The 19,445-nt window shown below is 40.9% G+C and overlaps 1 protein-coding gene across 5 annotated transcripts in view; it reads left to right on the forward strand.

Annotated features, from left to right (window-relative positions):
* sobpa (sine oculis binding protein homolog (Drosophila) a) overlaps positions 1–17,191 on the forward strand; it is a 41,007-nt gene extending 23,816 nt beyond the window's left edge. For 2 of the 5 annotated variants that reach the window (XM_032501239.1, XM_032501241.1), the window contains 3 exons: positions 3,771–3,866; positions 8,666–10,709; positions 12,272–17,191. In XM_032501239.1, coding sequence (XP_032357130.1) covers positions 3,771–3,866; positions 8,666–10,708 — 2,139 coding nt within the window. In that variant the 3' untranslated portion in view covers position 10,709; positions 12,272–17,191. The remainder of the gene's footprint in view (positions 1–3,770; positions 3,867–8,665; positions 10,710–12,271) is intronic. The other 3 variants (XM_032501242.1, XM_032501243.1, XR_004327085.1) reach the window with 2 other exon arrangements.
* The last annotated feature ends 2,254 nt before the right edge of the window (positions 17,192–19,445 follow it).

A 19,445-nucleotide genomic window follows, 5' to 3' on the forward strand; every position in this document is an offset into this window, starting at 1 on the left:
TGTGTCTGTGTGTCTGTGTGTCTGTGTGTGTGTGTATGTATCCCTAAATGCCTGCCCAGATTCATGTATGTTTCTGTGCATTTACTTGTCTTTTAGTGTGTCCGTGTGATTTGTCTGTGAGGAGACATGGTGTGCATGTGTGTGTGAGGGGGAAAGAAAGTAGCTGAAATGGGTCCGCCTACACCTACTGTTTATTTAGTGCACTGACAGTTTCTAAATAACCATGACCTCCATAATCTCTAGTTAAAAATCTCCTGTTACATTGTAAAAGGCAGTGGAGGACATCTCAGATTCTTACACTGTATCCTTTCCGGCACAAATGACGGGACACAAGACAGCAGTATTTGACTTACGTCATGCATGGAATGGGAAACCCTAACTGGAGGTGAGGGAAATAGATGGATGCAGAGGCAAACTCAGTTAGTCTTTGGACAAAAAATGTAGAATATACATCAATATGCAACAGATCAAGAGTTGCAAGTGAGCAATTTAAAGGTAACATGATATGAAAGAGAGCTGCTCAGGCCAGTGGCCCATCTGTCAATGGCATAGGATCAGTGTAAAATGTCAGTTTAGGGGCTGAAAACGGCACAATGATCATGGATAACGCAGGTTGAATCTCCATTTCTGATAACAGTGGCTCAGTGCCCTGTGGCTCTAAAATATGAATCAATTATATCCCACTGAGGTCAATATTATATAAAAGTGCATTTCATTTAATAACAAAACACAGAGAAGCTATTTGGCATTGTGCCAGACAGCGCTTCTCCAATAACTTCTTTGTAACAAAATTGCCCACACCTGGCATAACAGCATTGACTGCCTTGGCTTTCACTCTGTACATAATGAATGACTCACAGAGTGCAGGAGAAGGTGGCTCATTTTCAGATGGTATATATGTTTAAAGGAGTGTATTGGTATACTACAGCATGGTGAATTAAACCCATAACAGTTACTGTTCTGTACTATACAGCAAATTAAATATACTACTTAGTTTAATGTAGCTGTTATTTCCAAGAATACATAATGTTGCTGTAAAATTCTGTCAAATATTGACTGCTAACATGCAACACATTTTTGTCAGGAATCACTAAGTGTAGGGATTCCCCTGTTCTACTGTAATAATATTAAGTAATGTCAACCGCAGTATTTCATTTTTTCAGCAATGTTACATTCATCTCCAAGCCGACAACCTCCAAGTACTGCATTTTTAACTGAGTCAGTCGTTTTCTAAAACCTAAACGAGATGGTGTAAAACAACAGTGTCACTAAAACACTCATTTGAAATTGTATTATTTTCACATTTGCCATCAATTTACAAGGTTCTGCACAACATATTCTATGACGTAGCCATGGCATGAACAATGTGTCCTTGATTTAAAGGGTTGTTAGACGTGGGACGTGCATTTCTTTTTCCATTGCAATTATTGGTGAGAGCGTAAAACATGCCAGCAATGCTACCTAACCTCTTCTTACATTGTTCAAAGACAAAAAGTCCTATGTTTAAAAAAAAAAAAAAATCACATGCACCATTACAACTGCATGAAGAATCTGATTAACATTAGTTAATGGTATGGCTTTAGTTCACATTCATTCATGCATACACTTGGCTTAGTTAGCTTTGTTAGGGGAGAAGAACCTCCACCTTTAATTTGAATCACAACGTAATTGAGATCAGCCATATTTACCATTAGCGAAAATAACCACAGTGTCGTGGCTGCCATCATCATCTGTCATCATGGCTGGTTTTTATTGTGAACACACTGCTACATCCACTGTATATAACACAATAAAATGGGTAATTTAGGCTATGTATACAGTATGGTGTGACCATAGATTGTAAATGTTATGTCTATGGGTGAGACTATAAAAGGCTAGCACAAGTCGTGGAACAAATTGGCCCTCAAGTAGGATTAGCAGGAGGTTTTCTTTTTCCTTTACTATTTTTCAGCTTTTTTCCTGAAAAACAGTTTGACATGCCACAGTAACAAAAACACAGGTGCAAACAAATTCACTTACAATGCTGCATTTGGTTGATATCGTTTAAACCGTACCACCTCTTACTTCCAAATTCCGAACATAACAGAACCATGGGTAAAGGTATTAGTAACACACCTGTGCATTTCCTACAGTGACAAGTTAAAATGCTCATATTATGCTTTTTGGTGTTTTCCCTTTCCTTTATTGTGTTATATATCTTTATTTGTGCATGTAGCATGCTTCCAAAGTGAAAAAAGCCCAAAGTCCACCTCTAAGGGACTTACCATCTGCTCCAAACAGCTCTGTTTTAGTCCAGCCTTTACTTCCGTGATGAACGTAGATCACCTTGAAACGCGTGTTATAATGCTCACCTAGCTGCTCGCGTGGCACGCCCTCAAACTCTGCTTCTGAGTAGTCCTTATAGTCTTTACCTAGGTACTGCGCATGTGCAACTCCCAAAAAAGATGGAACCAAAGTGAGATGCCTCACTCTGTAGCTAAAACAGAGAGCTCAACACACAGGAAATGAGCATAATATAAGCGCTTTAAAGTAGTGAAATCAGGTTCTTTATATTTCAAAATTTCACATAAGCAAAAGTCTCATCCGCCCGTGAGGGTGTACAGGGCCTTTAGATTCGGGATCTAATCTCCCATTGACTTTATTGAGGCAATGCAAGACACGCCTACAAGGATGACTGACGAGTTACTGACTAATGGCTCCTGTTTTGTACACTTTACCATTGTAGGCTGGTGCTTCTGCAAATATATGTATTAAAAGATCTTTGACAAATATCAGAACCTTCCGTGTAGCTAAACTTCTTCATGTTAGTGTAGGGTGATTTCTAAATTAAATTTGTATTTTAAATGTGTTTTATTTTCCATTTTTAACTGAATTAAATGGGTGTTTGAATGAACACTGCTGTGGTAGCAGGCAGCACTTTGAATGTGAAACTAACAACCCTGTATCCTAAAAAAATACCATTACCATACAACCAAACAGTATTCTCAATTATGTTTGGAAAGAAACTTTCTCCAAGAATCTACACATCCTCGTACCAGCCACAGACACGTGACGTGCGAAACGGTCACCCTTTAAAACATTGTGTTAACGTTGTGAATTAAAACCAAACTACTTGATTCAGGTTAGGAAAAGATTGTGGTTGGCGTTGAAATAAATACCTTATGTCTGTTTCGTAACTCAAGTTACGCACATAAATTAAGTAGCTTACGTGACACAAATTAAGTATGTTAGATAAGTTTTTATCGTGTACAGTACGTACTGTAAGTTAAAAAAAGTCAACGTTGACTTCTGGTTTCACATAGGTCACAAACAGCGGTCTCCTGGGTTTGTTTGACCTGTCCATCCACCTCGACCTCCCCCCACTTTGCAGTCTTTGATTTGAAACGTATTTGTCATAGTCAAAAACAAACAAAATACATTTCCCTCAAAATGTAATTGAGAATGCAGTTTTGTTTCACAAAGGAACGTAATTTTTAGGAGACAGGATTGAAACTAAATGTCTTGCAGACTCCTCAGCCTTGCACATGCATGCACACACACACACACACACACACACACACACACACACACACACACACACACACACACACACACACACACACAGAGTTTTGTTTCAGAGAATCGTGTTATGACTGTTCACTCATTTTGCAGTCACCATTTCTGTTCATCTTTCTCAGTGTTGTTTTCCATTTATGAGTTTCCTTGTTGCCTCTGTTCACCTGTTTATTTTGTCCATTCGTAAAAAGAAGCCATTATTTCTCCCCCCCCAGGCGAGAGACGACGATGGCCTCGGTGGGAAATTACCCCAGCACAGCTTTACTCAGGACACGCCCAGGCTTGTCTTCAAGACAAACAGCGATGTGCTTGTAAGGACCATAACCATTTAACACCAGATAGAGTTTAAGCTTGATGGCTACTGCACAAATATGTTTTGATGTTGTTCTTTGTTCAAAGTGTATATTTTTTTAACTCATTTCTTCCTGACATGTCAATAGACTGGTTTTTGTTCTGGCATAAGTGTAAAATTAGACATCAACCATCAGACTCAGGTCAGCCCCAAAAAATAAGACAACACACAAGCGGCACTCACGTTTTACATAAAGATTTCACACATTTAAGTTTGAGCTTTTCATAACCTTTTTCACGCGTAATCATTTGCTTTGCTCATTTTTCATTTTACGTCATATTCAGTGACTTGTGTTGGGGATTTGAAGGAGTTATCAGACCAGGAAACTAAGGTAAATGGTGTTATATGTTTGACATAGATCATTCATAATTTAGTGAAAGAAAACAGTTTGTTGGACCCTTTATCACAACTAAAAGACAATGTAGTTGTACTATATATACCACTAACAAAATGTAGTTTTAAAAGAACATTCACGTTTAATACCACTTCTTTAAACCAAACCCTGGTTTCCCATTTGTTTGTTATTCCATACAAAAAGTGCACACATGACAAGTCTTGTGTGCACGGACGCTGGTAAACAGATTTAGTTACATTTGGACAGGCTAGCTGTAGCTTGATTTTCTCATCTAACTCTCGGCAAGAAAGGAAATAAACATATTTCCCAAAGTGTACCAGACAGCCACATGCCAACCGACATATTTTGTCTCAGAGAGCTTGCTGCAGTGACATTCAAACACAATCCACCAGGTCTGTCTCATCATTCTTACAGCTGGAGTTATTTTACTCACTGTGCGTGCTGTTAAATATAGTGTGATAGAGGTTCACCTGGCCAAGTGAGAATGGCTTTTGTATGTCACATCTATAATGACTGATGGTGATGGCTGGCTGTGATAAGGGCGGCCTTTAAGGGAGTATAGCTGTGGTCTTCTTTAGCTTTTATCTACACTTTAAACTTTTCATGCTCCATTCAGGATTTTAATGATGACATCAGGTACACAGTGTAGCCAATTTAAAACACTGGGAAAGGATATGAACCAGATATGTTTCCACTTATGTAAGCCCGGTAATTATAACCATCATGATAGGTATTCCAATAAATGAGGCCACTGTAAACTGATATTTTGGCTGATCATAATAACAAGTCCACATGTTGCAGATGGTCTGTTACACACTGCCAAAGCGTAATTTTCTTGTGTAAACTTTAGTGGAAGCTTTATTCTGTTTTCTGTTTTCAATTGACCAGGTGCTTTAAGATGGCAGACTCTTGCTACATCATTTAGGTTTTGGACTGAATCAACAGTGCAACAAGCACAGTGTTTCTGTTTGCCATCATTGGTGGACTTGAACTGTCAAGAGTGGATACTTTTCTGCAGATCGTTTGGACGGTCAGTTTAACTTAAAACCAAGCAACTGGCTCACTTCAAGCACCTGGTTCATTTTCATGTGTTTAATCCTTGTGTTTTGCAAAATGTGATTATAGCAGCAATCTGAGAAGTGTCAAAAGAATCACATATCGCCCTTAACAGGGGGATATACAAGACTTTCCCTTTATGCACGTCTACAGCTTAAACCTCTTCATTCCACCTATAAAACCTCTTCAGGCACTACAGCTTCTCATGAAACCTCACAATCTCTGCTGCACCCTCTGAACCCCTCCAGCTTCTTAACCCTCTGCAACCGCCTTCTCTTGCGCCTCTTCATTATCTACTTCTTCCGCTTTCTCTTTAAAATCGGCAACCTCTTTCTCTGCTTCATTGCCTACTGCATTCTCATCCTTCTGTGCAACATGTTGGTCCAGCCCCTGCCCCTTTATCTCCGTGACTACAGTAATGTAAAACTCTTCATCCAATCCCCTAACCTCTGAGAATGGCCTCCCATCATCATCTCACCTAACTTGTTCGTTCAAACTGATGATACACTAAAACTAACTGTTGTCTAATCTTGGGATTCTTAAATATCACAGACCTTGTCACTGGGCCAGAGGGTGGGAGGAGGAAGAAACCATGACTTCTGCCGAGATGGTTGCGCTTTTTTGGAAGCACGATAATTGTTTTAATGCAAACGGTTACACTGCACCACCAATGCTGGTTCGTTGGCCACGATGGAAATAAATGACCATAATTACATTCAACTGGAAACATCTGTGTAGTGGGGAGAGAACGAGCGAGAGAGAGAAAGCACAACTCCATTAGCGTAATGCGCAGTGAAATTTCACTCACAGTGCAGAAAGTCGTTAAGTGCTCTCCATCTGTCTTTCTGAGTCGAGGAAAATTTCAGCACATTTATTATTTAAAATATCTTAGTCCTACCATTATCAAACTCAACTTGTGAGAGCACCTTTTTGAATTTTTCTCAGTTATGGCTCATTGAATTGGCCAGGACTAAATGGGCAGTTAAAACGTGTAGAATTCAAGGGACTGACATGTGAGCACTACCAGCGTTCTGTTTAAGCATAGCAGTCCCTTTGTAGTCCAGTCTCCAGTCTGTGGTTCCTTATGTTCTCCTGCCGCTTGTCCCGAGCTCCGTACATGTGTTAGCGTCCAAAATTCCTCCTGAATTGCATTTGTGCAAGTGATCCCACCCGACTGACACTGCATAATTACTTATCACAAATGCAGAGGACATCTTTCAAAACTTTTGTCCTTTTGGAATATGCTTCTGCTTGATTCAATCCACCTTGAGCCAGGCAATCTGATGTAAAACACATAATATATGCAAAGAACCTGATGTTTCACACGTGTAGCAGATACAGGACAGCATGCTATGTACTTGTTCTTTTTAAAATCCTGGCCAATGCCACAGTACATCTGCCCAAACAGCCCATATGAGTCCAATGTCTTTTAGCTGCTGCCAGACAGGATCCTGCCAAACAAACCTAAGTTGCTGCATGCAAAAGGAGTTTATCCACCTTCCGGTTGCATCCCTAAACTTATTAACATTCAGTAGGGGGGCTTAAGGGTCTGTGTGATGGATGGATGTCGTTGAGGGGTCTGACAACTGATTAATGCCTTAATTATCTCCAGCAAGGACCTGCCACTCCTTTCAGAGCTGACAGAGTGAGCTGTGTGTGGCCTGACGAGTAACGCCGTGTTCAGGGCTTGCCCACTGCTATCTGCTCTACTAGGGTCACATTCATTTTCTTACCGAAGAAGAATTTGCACTTTTTGTGCTGCAAAGGTGTATTACAGTGATGAAACAGTGCAGCAGGGTGTTTTGGGATCTTTGCCACCACAGTGAGCAAGAAAGACAACTTTTCAATTTAGCCTTCTCATGTTTGCTCTCTGCATACAGAAGGGATCAGAGGATCCCGTTTTACAGCACAACATATGACAAGAAATTTAGTTTGAGACTGAACTTGTAAAATACATCCTATTATCCTATTATAAATTAAATAATTGATCTGATTTTGTTCTGATTTGTATTAGTGTGAAACAAGATTAATTAGTACAACATAGTAAGAACAGTGACAATTTACTGTTATGTGACTAGATAGCAGCATAGAAATAGAAGACAAATGTAAAAATGAAGCCATTCATACTCTACTCTCATAATTGTCAAGGGTGAAGCTTCAGAGGTGTTTAAAGTTCAGCTGCGATTTTTTAGGAAGAAATTTGTATTGTATTGTATTGTATGTTGTTAGGTGTCACCTTGCCCAAACATTATAGTTAGTTGTTGCACAGGTGCACAATAGTGAATAATAATACTAGCACTTTTCCATGCGTTACACTTCTCTTAAAGTTTCTGTCAAGATCACAAAAATTGTATATCACAAAAAAGATGGCTGCATTGCATTCTGGTCTTTTGAGGCGACTGGATAAACTGATTTGCCAGTGTAACATTGTTGAACATTGTTCTGAATTTGCAACTCTTTTGTATGCTTGAAAAACTAAGCTGTTTTCAACACAACCTATTTGCAGAGTACACACTTTAAGGCAACATGCATTTGTGTTACTTTCCATTAGAACATGCATAAATGGCATAATATTTCATATCTTAAATAACAACATTTTGGCATTAAGCTATTGCAACACTGACTTATTGCCTAAGAAGAGATTTAAAGTAAAACATCAAGTAAATGCCTTCCCAGATCACTACTGATTTGGGATGTGACCTGATGTGCATGATTGATAGCTGAAACTTGCAGCAGCATATTTTCATGTAATCTAGAATAGATCTTTCTAGCATTTAAACTGACTTAGCTTTACTACTAGTTGACACACACTTCAATACCAACTGTGGGAGGACATTTGAAGGAAATCATCTTATTGTCTTGTAGTACTTGGGGTGTCAGTCTCCTAGGGATCTATGGTTAAATGAGACTGAGAGTGTTTTTATTACCAACAGAAGGTGTAAATGGGCAGTTCTTGTTAGGACACAAAGTTAAAGACAAAGTCACTTCAATACCACTTAGCAGCAGAATGTCATCATGTGCACATTTACCTCTCAGTAAGGAAAACACATTGATTCAGACATATGCACAGAAACACAGAAAAATACACACACACACACATTTAAGCACACTGGAAAATTAAGTGTTAAGTGCTCTTGACATATCTGTAAAAGTATTTAGAAACAGCATCAGTTTTCTTCAAAATAATCTTTTTTAAATGTGTTTAGCTCCAGATGGTTTGGAGGCTGAGCTTCTGCTTACCAGGGTACTTCAGAGGAGATTGTGTTGTAAAACCAATTACAATTCTTTTGTATGCCGTGTCACAGGGGCTGATGTATTGTGTGTACTGTGTGTGTTTTTTGTTACAGGTGTGTGACTGGTGCAAACATATACGCCACACTAAGGAGTACCTGGACTTTGGTGCTGGTGAGCGAAGGCTGCAGTTCTGCAGTGCCAAATGCCTGAATCAATATAAGATGGACATTTTCTACAAGGAGACCCAGGCGGCACTGCCTGGAGCATTGTGTAACCCAGGACATGGGGCTGGTGGGGATGGTAAGATGGAGTGCGGTGGAGGGGTCCAGCTGCTTACTCCTGAATCCTGGGGGACGCCGTTAACAGACTTCCGGCGTAAAGCTCCTTCACCAGGGGGGCCTAACAACACCTCTGCACTGGCCCCTTCCACTTCTTCTGCCACCCCACCCTCGGACACTGCTGCCGTCTGCTCCCCCTCCTCCTCCTCCTCAGCCAAGATCCCCACACCCAGACCCCACGAGAGCCCCACACTTCACCCTCCGCCTGTTCCCACTTTGCATCCACCTGTCGGGGTTCCTCCTGGTAGCCCTCCCATGGTGATGACACCCCGGGGACCCATGCCCCTGCCACTGTTCATGGAGCATCAAATGATGCAGCAGATGCGTCCACCATATCTTCGACCCTCTGCCCACCCAGGGGGGCCCCATAGCCCCATGTCAAACCCTATCATCCCTGGTATTGGTCCACCACCTCCTCCTAGGACCATGGGTTCAGCGTCAAGCCCCATGCACAGGCCCCTGCTGTCTCCACATGTCCACCCCTCATCCAATCCCAACCCTGGCATGATGCACCATGGTCTCCCCATGCCAGGCCTACCCCCTTTCCCCCCAGTCAACATGATGCCCAATGGACGCATTCCTCTGCCGCCAATGATGAACTTTGGCATGGCGTCCTTGGCCCCATTGGTACCCCCACCAACTCTCTTGGTCCCTTATCCTGTCATTGTACCCCTCCCAGTCCCAATCCCTATTCCAATCCCAATTCCCTTCAGCCCCAAAACATCCAGGGACCAGCCAGAGAGTAGTGGCACCTTCCGCAGTGCTCCAGAGTCATCCGAAGCTTCAGCTTCTGGACCTCACTCTCCACGTTCCTCTGGTGGTGACAGAGGGGAGCAGAAAGTAGAGCCAGCTGATGCAGAGCATCTCTCTCCTGGACACTCACAGAGAAGCAGGACATCGCTGGTGGATTTGACAGTTAAGGCAGAGGATAATTCAGGCAACCTGTGTCTAACCAGCGGCCCTGGACTGATGGATGGGGTGATTGATCTAACTGTGGGCCAGAGGCCATGCCAACAGCAGGTAATTCAAAGGATGCTACCTGGGGTCCAGGTCAAAATAGAGGCAGAGGCTGAATCAAGATCTTCACCAGCTGCTGGGCTTTTTTGGGAAGGGAAGGGCAGTCGTAATGGGGGGAAAGGGGCCCTCTCACAGGACCTTCTCAGTGCTACGAAGCTGGAAGGGGTCACACACCTAAACACACTGGAATCATCAGGCCCACCCTCCAGCAACAGCAGCTCTTCTTGCCATGAGGATCTTCCAGTGAGCCAGCTAAATCCTTGTAACTCTAACCATACCCCACCACCCTTGCCCAGCACAGGACAGACCCAACCCCTGCCCCACCTCCAAACTAGCCCTGCTGCCCCACGTAACGTCATAGTCAATGGTACAGGATGGCATTCCCTTCTCACTCCTGCCTTTGAGTCTTACCCTGATCGAAGAGGAGACAGTGTTGCAGGAGAAGGAGAAGCAGAGGAGCAGGCAGCCAACGGTGAGCTGGAGCATGAGGCACTGAAAGAGAACAATTGCTCAGTTGTAGATTGGGAGCCGGGGAAGCGGGGCTCAGTGCAAGACGAGACAGACACAGTGGAGGGTAAGCCAGATCCTGACTCCAACATGGAGGAAGGTGAGCACGCCTATGCCCTGCCGCTGCTGTCTACCGGAGGCTGTGTGGTCATCCAGCCTGTGCCAAAGCCTGCCGCTGACAAGACAGCCATCCTGTCCTGCTCCATCAGTGCCCCTTTATCAGCAGACGGGAGTCCTGAGCTGGAGCCGCCGCTAAAGAGAAGGTGTCTGCGAATCCGCAATCAAAACAAATGAGGTGGGTTCACCCCGGTGTTCTCCCACAAACACTTTTATTCAGTCGCGCAGACTTCTTTATTCATTGACATTTTGTAATTCACAGTGGGGTGTCCAGCAAATAATCAGTCGGTTTTGATGTTTCAAATATCTCTTACTACCTAGCATGTATCTTTAAACCATTTGAAATTATCTCCTTTACTTCCAAAATGTTCTTTAACGACTTGTTTACTATTCATATTTAGTGTTGTCATATAAAAATTGTGGATATTCCGACAAAAGGGTTATTTATTGTTTTGTCCAGTGGAGCAAACAATAAGTTTGAACACCATCATCAGAATTTCACTATGTGATGTTTAATTCAAGGGTAGACACCATGTGCCCTCATACAGTAAACAAGCAAGTGAATTAGTAGCAAAAAAGAATGTCAGTGAATGTAAGTGCATGTTGAAAAGTATCATAACTCCACTGTGACAGACGGTGTGCAGGTGGTGTGATTTGAATGTTAATTGGAGCGACACTCGCACGGACTGACTCTAACCCTCTGAAAGGTATAGTGAACCAGGAGGAAACATGATGATGTAAATTACGTTAAAATAACATACATTATACATATAATAATTGAAAACATCCTAGACATCACGCATGTGCATTTTTTGTTGTTTTGATTTTTAATGCATTTCCTAATAGAGCATGTGTTTAGCCAACACATTCAATTTCCAATTTTTTAACATACATATATTTCCTCAGGAAGAGGCACATTGCTCTCATTTTACAGAATGATTACTTGTTGCTTTACTTTGACTGGCAGATTACACCTCTATGAGCTTCAGAATGGAAATGTGAAGTCTATCATGTCAAAGGATTTATTCAACACTTTAATACCAAATTTAATGACGCACTCCTCCAGTTGTTAATTAAATGAAAGTGTAATCAAGAGCAATTGAAGACCAATTCAAGTTGTAGTTACATGAGGCGAGTGCTCTAAAGAGAGTAATTAAGAACGACAAAAGATGGAAATCAAGCCCCATGCACCATTAGTACTGCTAAACGGAAACCAGCTGCTGAGAAAAAATGTACACTAATCTTCAGATACCTAAAGCTGCACAATTTTTGATTATAGATAATATAGATACATATGTTTGCTGTATTTCACCTTTTTCTATTTATCTGCAATATCACAAGGCATTCATTATGCATTATCTAAACATTATGTAAAATGTATACCACCAGAGAAGCAGACGCTGAATATTTAATTCTTTATTTACCCAAAAGCGTCCTCAACCAGATACTGATTGCATGTACCAAAGAGAACAAACCCAAAACTAGGAAGCACTGCTGAAAATCTACATTTTTTTTCTCCAATTCGATCCGTAGTGGTTTTAAAACCAAAACTGTTCTTGAATGGTTCTTGTATGAGCCCTGTTGCTCTGAACTGAATATTCCTTATTCTCCCACCTTGAAATGAGAGTTGGGGTTGCCTGCTTGGATTCATGCATCGAAAACAAACCTTGGGGGGAGGAGAGGGGGTGGGCGGGGGGGGGGTATGACTCAATCTAATTCTCCTCCCACCTTGTTTTACAGATGGACGCTCTGAGGACCACAGTGCCATCAACGAATCTCACTTGTCCACCCCATACCTCCAAATCCAACCCTTCCCAACTACACCACCGCACACACACACACACACACATGCACATTTTTCTTGTTCTCATTCATCGTCCAGTCTACCAGCACCACAAATCGCCTTCGACGACTGATGAGAGTCCAACCAAACATATTGATGTGTATCCTAGTAGAGCAGACAGGACTCCTTTTGTCCATGTGACAGACCCTCTGATGGACTGAACGTCCACGGACTTGATGTTGTGGCCAGCAGGATTGCTTGACCTTTGAACTGCAGACAGCATATCCCAGCAACAGCAGGACGTTACCCAGCTGCTTCTCTCCTCACTTAGAGACTCTCAGCCCACACTGCCCCTTCTACCTGATCTACCCTCCCCTATCAAAGCAAGTGTTCTCCATACTGTCTGTTACTATGGAAAGCACCAGAGTGATAGGTGAAGGATCCCCAAAGACAGATTTCCATCCACCAATGAAATGCTCCAACCTGGTAGCACACCACAGGTACAAAAATCTCTGCTCCAGTAAGTGATAATTTTTCTTCACTCAACTTGTCACTAAGGTATAAACTGATCTCTCGCAGTTGAAAGATTCATTTTTTGGGGCTTATTCCCTTATTCCAGAGTGACAGTGGATAGACAGGAAAAGTGGGAGAGAGATGGGGGATGACTTGAAGGGCTGCAGGTCGGATTCAAACCCAGGCCACTGCAAAGGCCGCAGTCTATATGAGGGCGCACACGCTCACCGGGTGAGCTAGAGGTCCCCCCATCTTTCCATGTTTAGATCGTAGAGCCACAGAGCTGAGAAAAAATAGCCGAAAGTCTGCTCTATCTAACCAGCAAAAATGTACTTGCCAACCTGCCACAAAATGTTCTGGGTGATTCTGATGGATGGTAGCGAAAAAGAAGCAGAACAAGCATGAATACAGGTAATGCAATATAGCTAAGGGGCAAATTAAAGAGATTTTTCAATCAGAGGCTGGAAAACGGTCCTTGCACATAAAATCACCAATTATTCCTACTTAATCAGCAAACTGGAGAAAACAATATTAAATTTCACCTGCAAGTAATAGTGTGTTGGTGGAATCATACAATATCTGCCATATTTTCCAGTAGCATCTATTTGTTTGCTCTTGAATCAAATTGAAAAACAAGTTGTTACACAAGAAGGAGACAGAGCTTTCATGATAATCATTCATACTATTGACATTTTCACACCCACTGGAATGCTGTCTGTGTTCTTAAACAGTAAGCCATACTAGTAACAGTGATCGGTTCACTGCTGTTAAAGAAGAGTTCAAGGCTTACTGCACCTCCAAAACAACTGGGATGGCATGGCGATGTAGAAACTCTGCCAATCTGCAGTGGGTCCTTGCTACCGCAGGCTAGTACTCAATCTTTTCTATAATACATTACCAGTGATGTTCCTGGAATGGGCTAGTTCGAAACTGACTGCGCTGCATTTAGAGGGGGCAGAGGGAAGCCAGCTCCTTCATAAATAATCATTTTGGGACCTGGAGGGAACTTTACACTACAGTTTTTCTACAATTAACACTAAAGACATATTCATTTTGGAAATAATTTGAGAAATATATATAGCATTGCCTCTTGATTGTCCACCAGTCCTGCCAACTTTTTTTGCCAATAATTATTTGTTTTAAGTCAAATTTAAAGCCAACATTGTCCTTGATTCAGTGGCATGCTATATGTACAGCTTTTTGTCACCCATCCAGTTTGATCTGTTCCAGTTCCACTACAGCTTAAACGTCTGAGCCAGCATTTAGTTTACACTCCTATGGAGGAGGTACATTGTACCAGTGCGAGACAAGGTGTTATCATATGTTGAAGGATTCTGGTGTGTTGAAACAAAACATGTCACCTAGTTTTCAGTGGAAACAGGATTTCAAACTGAAGATTTGACCAGATAATTTATAGTTGCCAAAATACAAGCACTTATTTAAATAAATAAAAAGATACCGAAGAACACAAGTGGATGTCAAAAACAACATTACCTGATCCTTAATCATGTGTAATCATGTGCATTGCTTTGCATCCCCATCCTATCTATAACTGTTTTTCCTGTAGCTTTTGTTTTATTGCTGTCATGGTGAGACAACGTGTGATTCATTCTGTGTCCAATACACATACACATATTCACATGTCACAAGCATACCTACAGTACACATACTCATGTCTCACGCTCAATGCACATAGTACATGTAACTGTGTGTACGTGTTTGTGTGAGGGAGTTGCAAGCAGAGAGCCCAGTTGAGATTACAGAGTGTTGACTCAGAGTAATCAGTGTGCAACTCTATCTGTTGCCTGTTAGTTAGGCATTTAGGCTTAGCTTGCTGCTAGCCAGGGCCCAGCTTTGGTGTCACTTTAAGCAATTCCTTGCACCCGCTTCATTTCTCTGCAAGTAGAGGCAGTGAAAATGCTCTTTTTAAGCTGCTTGTTTATGTCTTGTCTACCTTCTGCTGAATTTTTCCATTAGTAGAGATATTCCTTTCTGTAATTCTTTCACAAATACCCAGAAGCACATCATTTCTGAAATTAAAGATGATGTCTGAAGAATAGATATTGAGCAATTGCACCCCTACTCCTATACGTTTTCTCATCCGGGATCTTGCTAGTGAAAAAAACAGAAACCAGTAATGATGTAACCAAGAAACTGGACATTGTAGTTTCCGTACTATGGGAGTCATACAAAAACAGGGCCAGGATTTTAGAGGTCATGAGCCCTCCAAACCTAATTTAGTATTTTTTTCTGTTCAATTATACTTTCTGTAAATGCCATCAAAGTTATAAAATACCCACTGTTTGTAGGTTTTTATAATGTTTAGTCCCCCCAGGTTGCAAAATCATACTGAGGACATGGCTTTAGTATCCTCAATGGTAGCTAACACCTACGACCCTGTACAAATCTGAGCCACTGATACAGCCCTGTCCTTTGAAGCAGGACGGGTTACAGTTTCCTATTTGTTAGTGAGTGAGCCTGCATCATGCAGTTAAAAAGAAGGTGAAAGGCTATTCTGTTGGTCAACTCAACTGTTAGGTGAGGAGAACAGCATTTTCTTTATTTTATTTTTTAAAATTATCCATGTGTCCTGGTTAGCTCCTTTGTTAACTGCTACAAGCTAACGCTTTAGCATACGCTGCACTAAGGCTGACAGGCTGCTAGCATTTTCAGGGAAGGAAGACCGACCTTTTGAAGGAAAAGAAAGATTGTCAATGTTATTGTTATATGACATTGTAGACTGATCATTCTAGCAGTGTGGAGATGAATAATGGCTATGTGGGCAGATTGCCATAAAATGTACAGATGTTGATGTTGACGTTGATGTTGATCAGAGGATGAACCCTTTCAAATTTAGATTCTGCATGAGCTGTCGTCAAGCGCCGCCCCCCCAGTACAAAATATCTATGTCGTACCTGACATGCAGTATCTTAAGCTATGTTTTGAGTTAAATGAAAGGATTTTTACCCCTCTGCCAAATGTCGCTTAGCTTAGCTTAGCATGAAGACTGGAAACAGAGGTAAAGCTTTTCTAGCTTTGTCCAAAGTTTAAAAACATCTGCCTACCAGCACCTTTAAAGCCTATTACCTAACACATTATATCTTGCAGTTTTCCAGTCTTTATGCTAAGCTAAGCTAACCAGCTGCCATTTGTAGCTTCAAAAGTGAATTTCCCAAAATGTTGATTCTTCCTTTTAATTTGCTCCCCCAAAGGACAAATGGACTCTAATTTTTTTGGTTATCTATTCCTGACCCTTCTTTTGCAATCACCAGCCAAACGTGCAACTGTAATCCTACTGGCTGATCTCCCAGAATTTCTCTAAGCAAGTCATTATCTATACCAGAAATTTCATGTTAATTTAAAAGGTGAAGGGGGCTTGATTTTTGCTGAGGAACTAATCAAAATCTTTTGTAATGTCTGGTTTTCTCTTGATTCTCTTGTTACACACTAGACACACACAGACGACCAATGTGCATGTTATGTCTGACCCTAATCTGCACCATGTTAAGTTGGCATTGCCGGTATGCTGTCCATGTCTGAGACAGATATTGAAGATATGAGAGCCTAACTCTCACCTGGAAATCCTGGACCACTGAATCAGTCTTTGTGATGGCAAACAGACTCGTGACAAATCTCCAGCACTCCTTTTTTGATGATGGACTACAGGCCTGGTCAACAGCCTGAATTATGCAATGACAACTAACTCCAACCCTATTATAGACGAGTGGTCCACAGACAAAAGAAAACATGACATGACTTCATGTTACTTTTCAAAAACAACAGAGAAGTTGCCTTAACTCTTGCTTGTATAATCTCTACAGTTAAGACAATGATGCTCGCTTGTAAAGAAGAATCTCCCTTCTTTGTACAAAATGAAATATACCAGAAACAACAACTTTGTTATCTAGCTAGTGTCAATGTATAGATGATCAGCTTTTTCTGTAACTTGTATGGACCGTCACATTTTTGCTAAGAAGAAACCCTCCTCCCAACTTCCTTGTTCCTAAACATCCAATCTGTTCAACGTTTTAACTTGTGGTGGACTGTCAATCTTTTTGTGTACATTTTATAGTATTATTTATTGTTGACAAGTTTTGCATTTGCAAATAATTAAAAAAAATGAAGGTGGTTTGACCTAAGCATTCTATTCCAATGAAAATGCCTGGGGAACAGTGAACAGCTCTTTTTAATTATTAAAATGGAGAAAACAGTGATATGAGGAGATGATCTTCTGTCTTTTTATTATGACGTTGTAACATGTGCATAACATGTGGCCAAAATTGCTTTGGAAAATAATATTTTTTTGTGTTGTAACAGTATTTGTTTTATCCAGTGAATTGCTCATGAAGACAAATAAATAAGAGGCACACACAACTCTGTTTCAGACGGGTCATATCTGCTTCTTCAATGTACAAGGAACCTGCACACAAAAGGGATTAGCTTTGTACAGTAAGAGATCACATCAAACTGTTAAAACTACCAGCTATCTTTTAGCATCGGTTTTTGGAAGATTTGGCCTCGATGAGTCACCTCATCAAATAATACCAGCATGACAGAGGACTGCCTAGAATCTGTGGAAAATTGTAAAAAAGCACAATTCACAAGTTGCATGGGAATTTCAAAGGTATCGCATTTTGAAGTCAAATTGTTCAACAGTAAAACCTTTAATATAAACACTGATCAGAAATCAGAAAGCCTTTATTTTCTTTGCATAGGAATGCAACTAAATAAGTTGTGGCATTCAGGGGATGCATTCCAACATAAAACACATTTTTTAAAAGCATTTTTTTTAAAAACAACATAAAAACACAAGGCAAAGGGCATTCAGTGGTATACAAATGCAATAAATAAATAAATATAAGTATTAAAGTGCAGTAAGTGCCAAGTGGATTGGGGTATGGCAGTGATTTCTTATTTTTTTGTTTATTAAGTGTGCTGATGGCTGTGGGAAAAAAACTGACTTTGATGAAAAGAAGGAAATGTGAAAAGTAAAAAAAAAAAACACAAAAAAAACACCACAGTTAACAGGAGTGTTGTTCATATAAGAAAAACTGCATCATAAAAAGAAAGCTATGAAAACATTGAATTAGTCAGAATCTACAGAATTGCCCTTTAGGCCTAGTATTTGACTCTGTTTTAGGCACTCAATGGCAATGGGCTACAAATGCTCTAAACTGTTGTTATTAATAATGAATGCACAAGTGAGCATGTGTTTAACCCCATTTTAGAATATTGAATCATTCATAACTTTAGGCTTTGGTTATACCATTGAAATATTGATGACTAAGATGGAGTGGATTGAAAATAAAAACAGCACTAAATAATGAGCTCACTAATTGTTGTTAGTGATAATTAGCCCCCCAGATGCTAGTTAGTAATGAATTATAAATGGGACTGATAAAAGGTCACAACATATTTAAATTAATTTCATTTTATCAACTGGGGCGAAGGATATAGCAACAATTAGACATTATTTCAGATATATACCTACTGTCAATGAAACAACACACCCTTTTTAACAAATGCTCATTTGTTGTTGTGTACAGCTGGAGGGATTTGCTTAGGCTTTTAGGTCAGAGCTTTGCAGATGAGAACTGTGGATTCGATGGTCTCTAGCTCCATCTTATGGCTCCCATAGGAATCTAAGGGGAAAGGGTTGATTTCATTGTGGGGGAAGATATAAACAAGAAGTGGACACAATTTATCGAACAGACAATCAAATGTATCCATTACAATAGCTGTGTGGGGGAAGCTTTTATGGTCATTTTTTTTAGACTGTGTTAGGTGTTAGGTTCATTTAATATCTTAACAAAAACATTTTTGAAGATTTTTCAAAGATTATTGCACTGCAGAACCCTGCTCACAAAATACATTGGCCAAAGTATGAGGAATAAATTATTGAAAACATTACAATATAAGCTATTCCTAAAAACAACATATGACACTTATCTTCTTCTTCGGCAGTCACTCAAGACGAGTATGACTATACTATATGAGTATGTCCTCTCTGTTGGGTCGTCATGTTGGTGGCTCCTCAGGTGGCTTTAAAGGCCAATCCGTGATCCTTCAACTGCACTGTAGACATTGAAAGATTGAGGTGGTGCGTAGTGGTGGAGCCTTTCTCTCGCCGTTTTGCCCCTGCAGCACGGCGGAGTTCTGTTTTGTGGTGTGATGCACCTTCGTGCACTTCTTTTCTCCAGTAGTTCATGTTCAACACATGATCCCCCCCAGTTGCCAGACGTGATATTAAACTTTTTCAGGCTGGTCTTAATATTGTCCTTGAAGCGTTTCTTTGGCCCACCAGGGGCTTGCTGTCCTTCTTTTAACTGGGAGTACAGGATCTGCTCAGGGAGATGGTTGTTGGGCATACGAATGACATGGCTTATCCATTGGAGTTGGTGCTGCATTATGATGGTAGTGATACTGGGCATATTGAATTCCTCCAGAATGCTGGAGTGTGTACGTTTTCCCGGTTGTTTGTCAATATATTTTTTAAGGCTCTTTGATGGAATAGTTCCAGAGTTCTAAGGTCTGCTGTAGGTGGTTCAAGACTCCGCTCCATACAGTAGGGTTGGAAGAATCACAGCTCATAAAACCAGGAGCTTGGTTTGAGCCCTC

The sequence above is a fragment of the Etheostoma spectabile genome, chromosome 20 (assembly GCF_008692095.1).
Source record: "Etheostoma spectabile isolate EspeVRDwgs_2016 chromosome 20, UIUC_Espe_1.0, whole genome shotgun sequence".
NCBI classification, from domain to species: domain Eukaryota; kingdom Metazoa; phylum Chordata; class Actinopteri; order Perciformes; family Percidae; genus Etheostoma; species Etheostoma spectabile.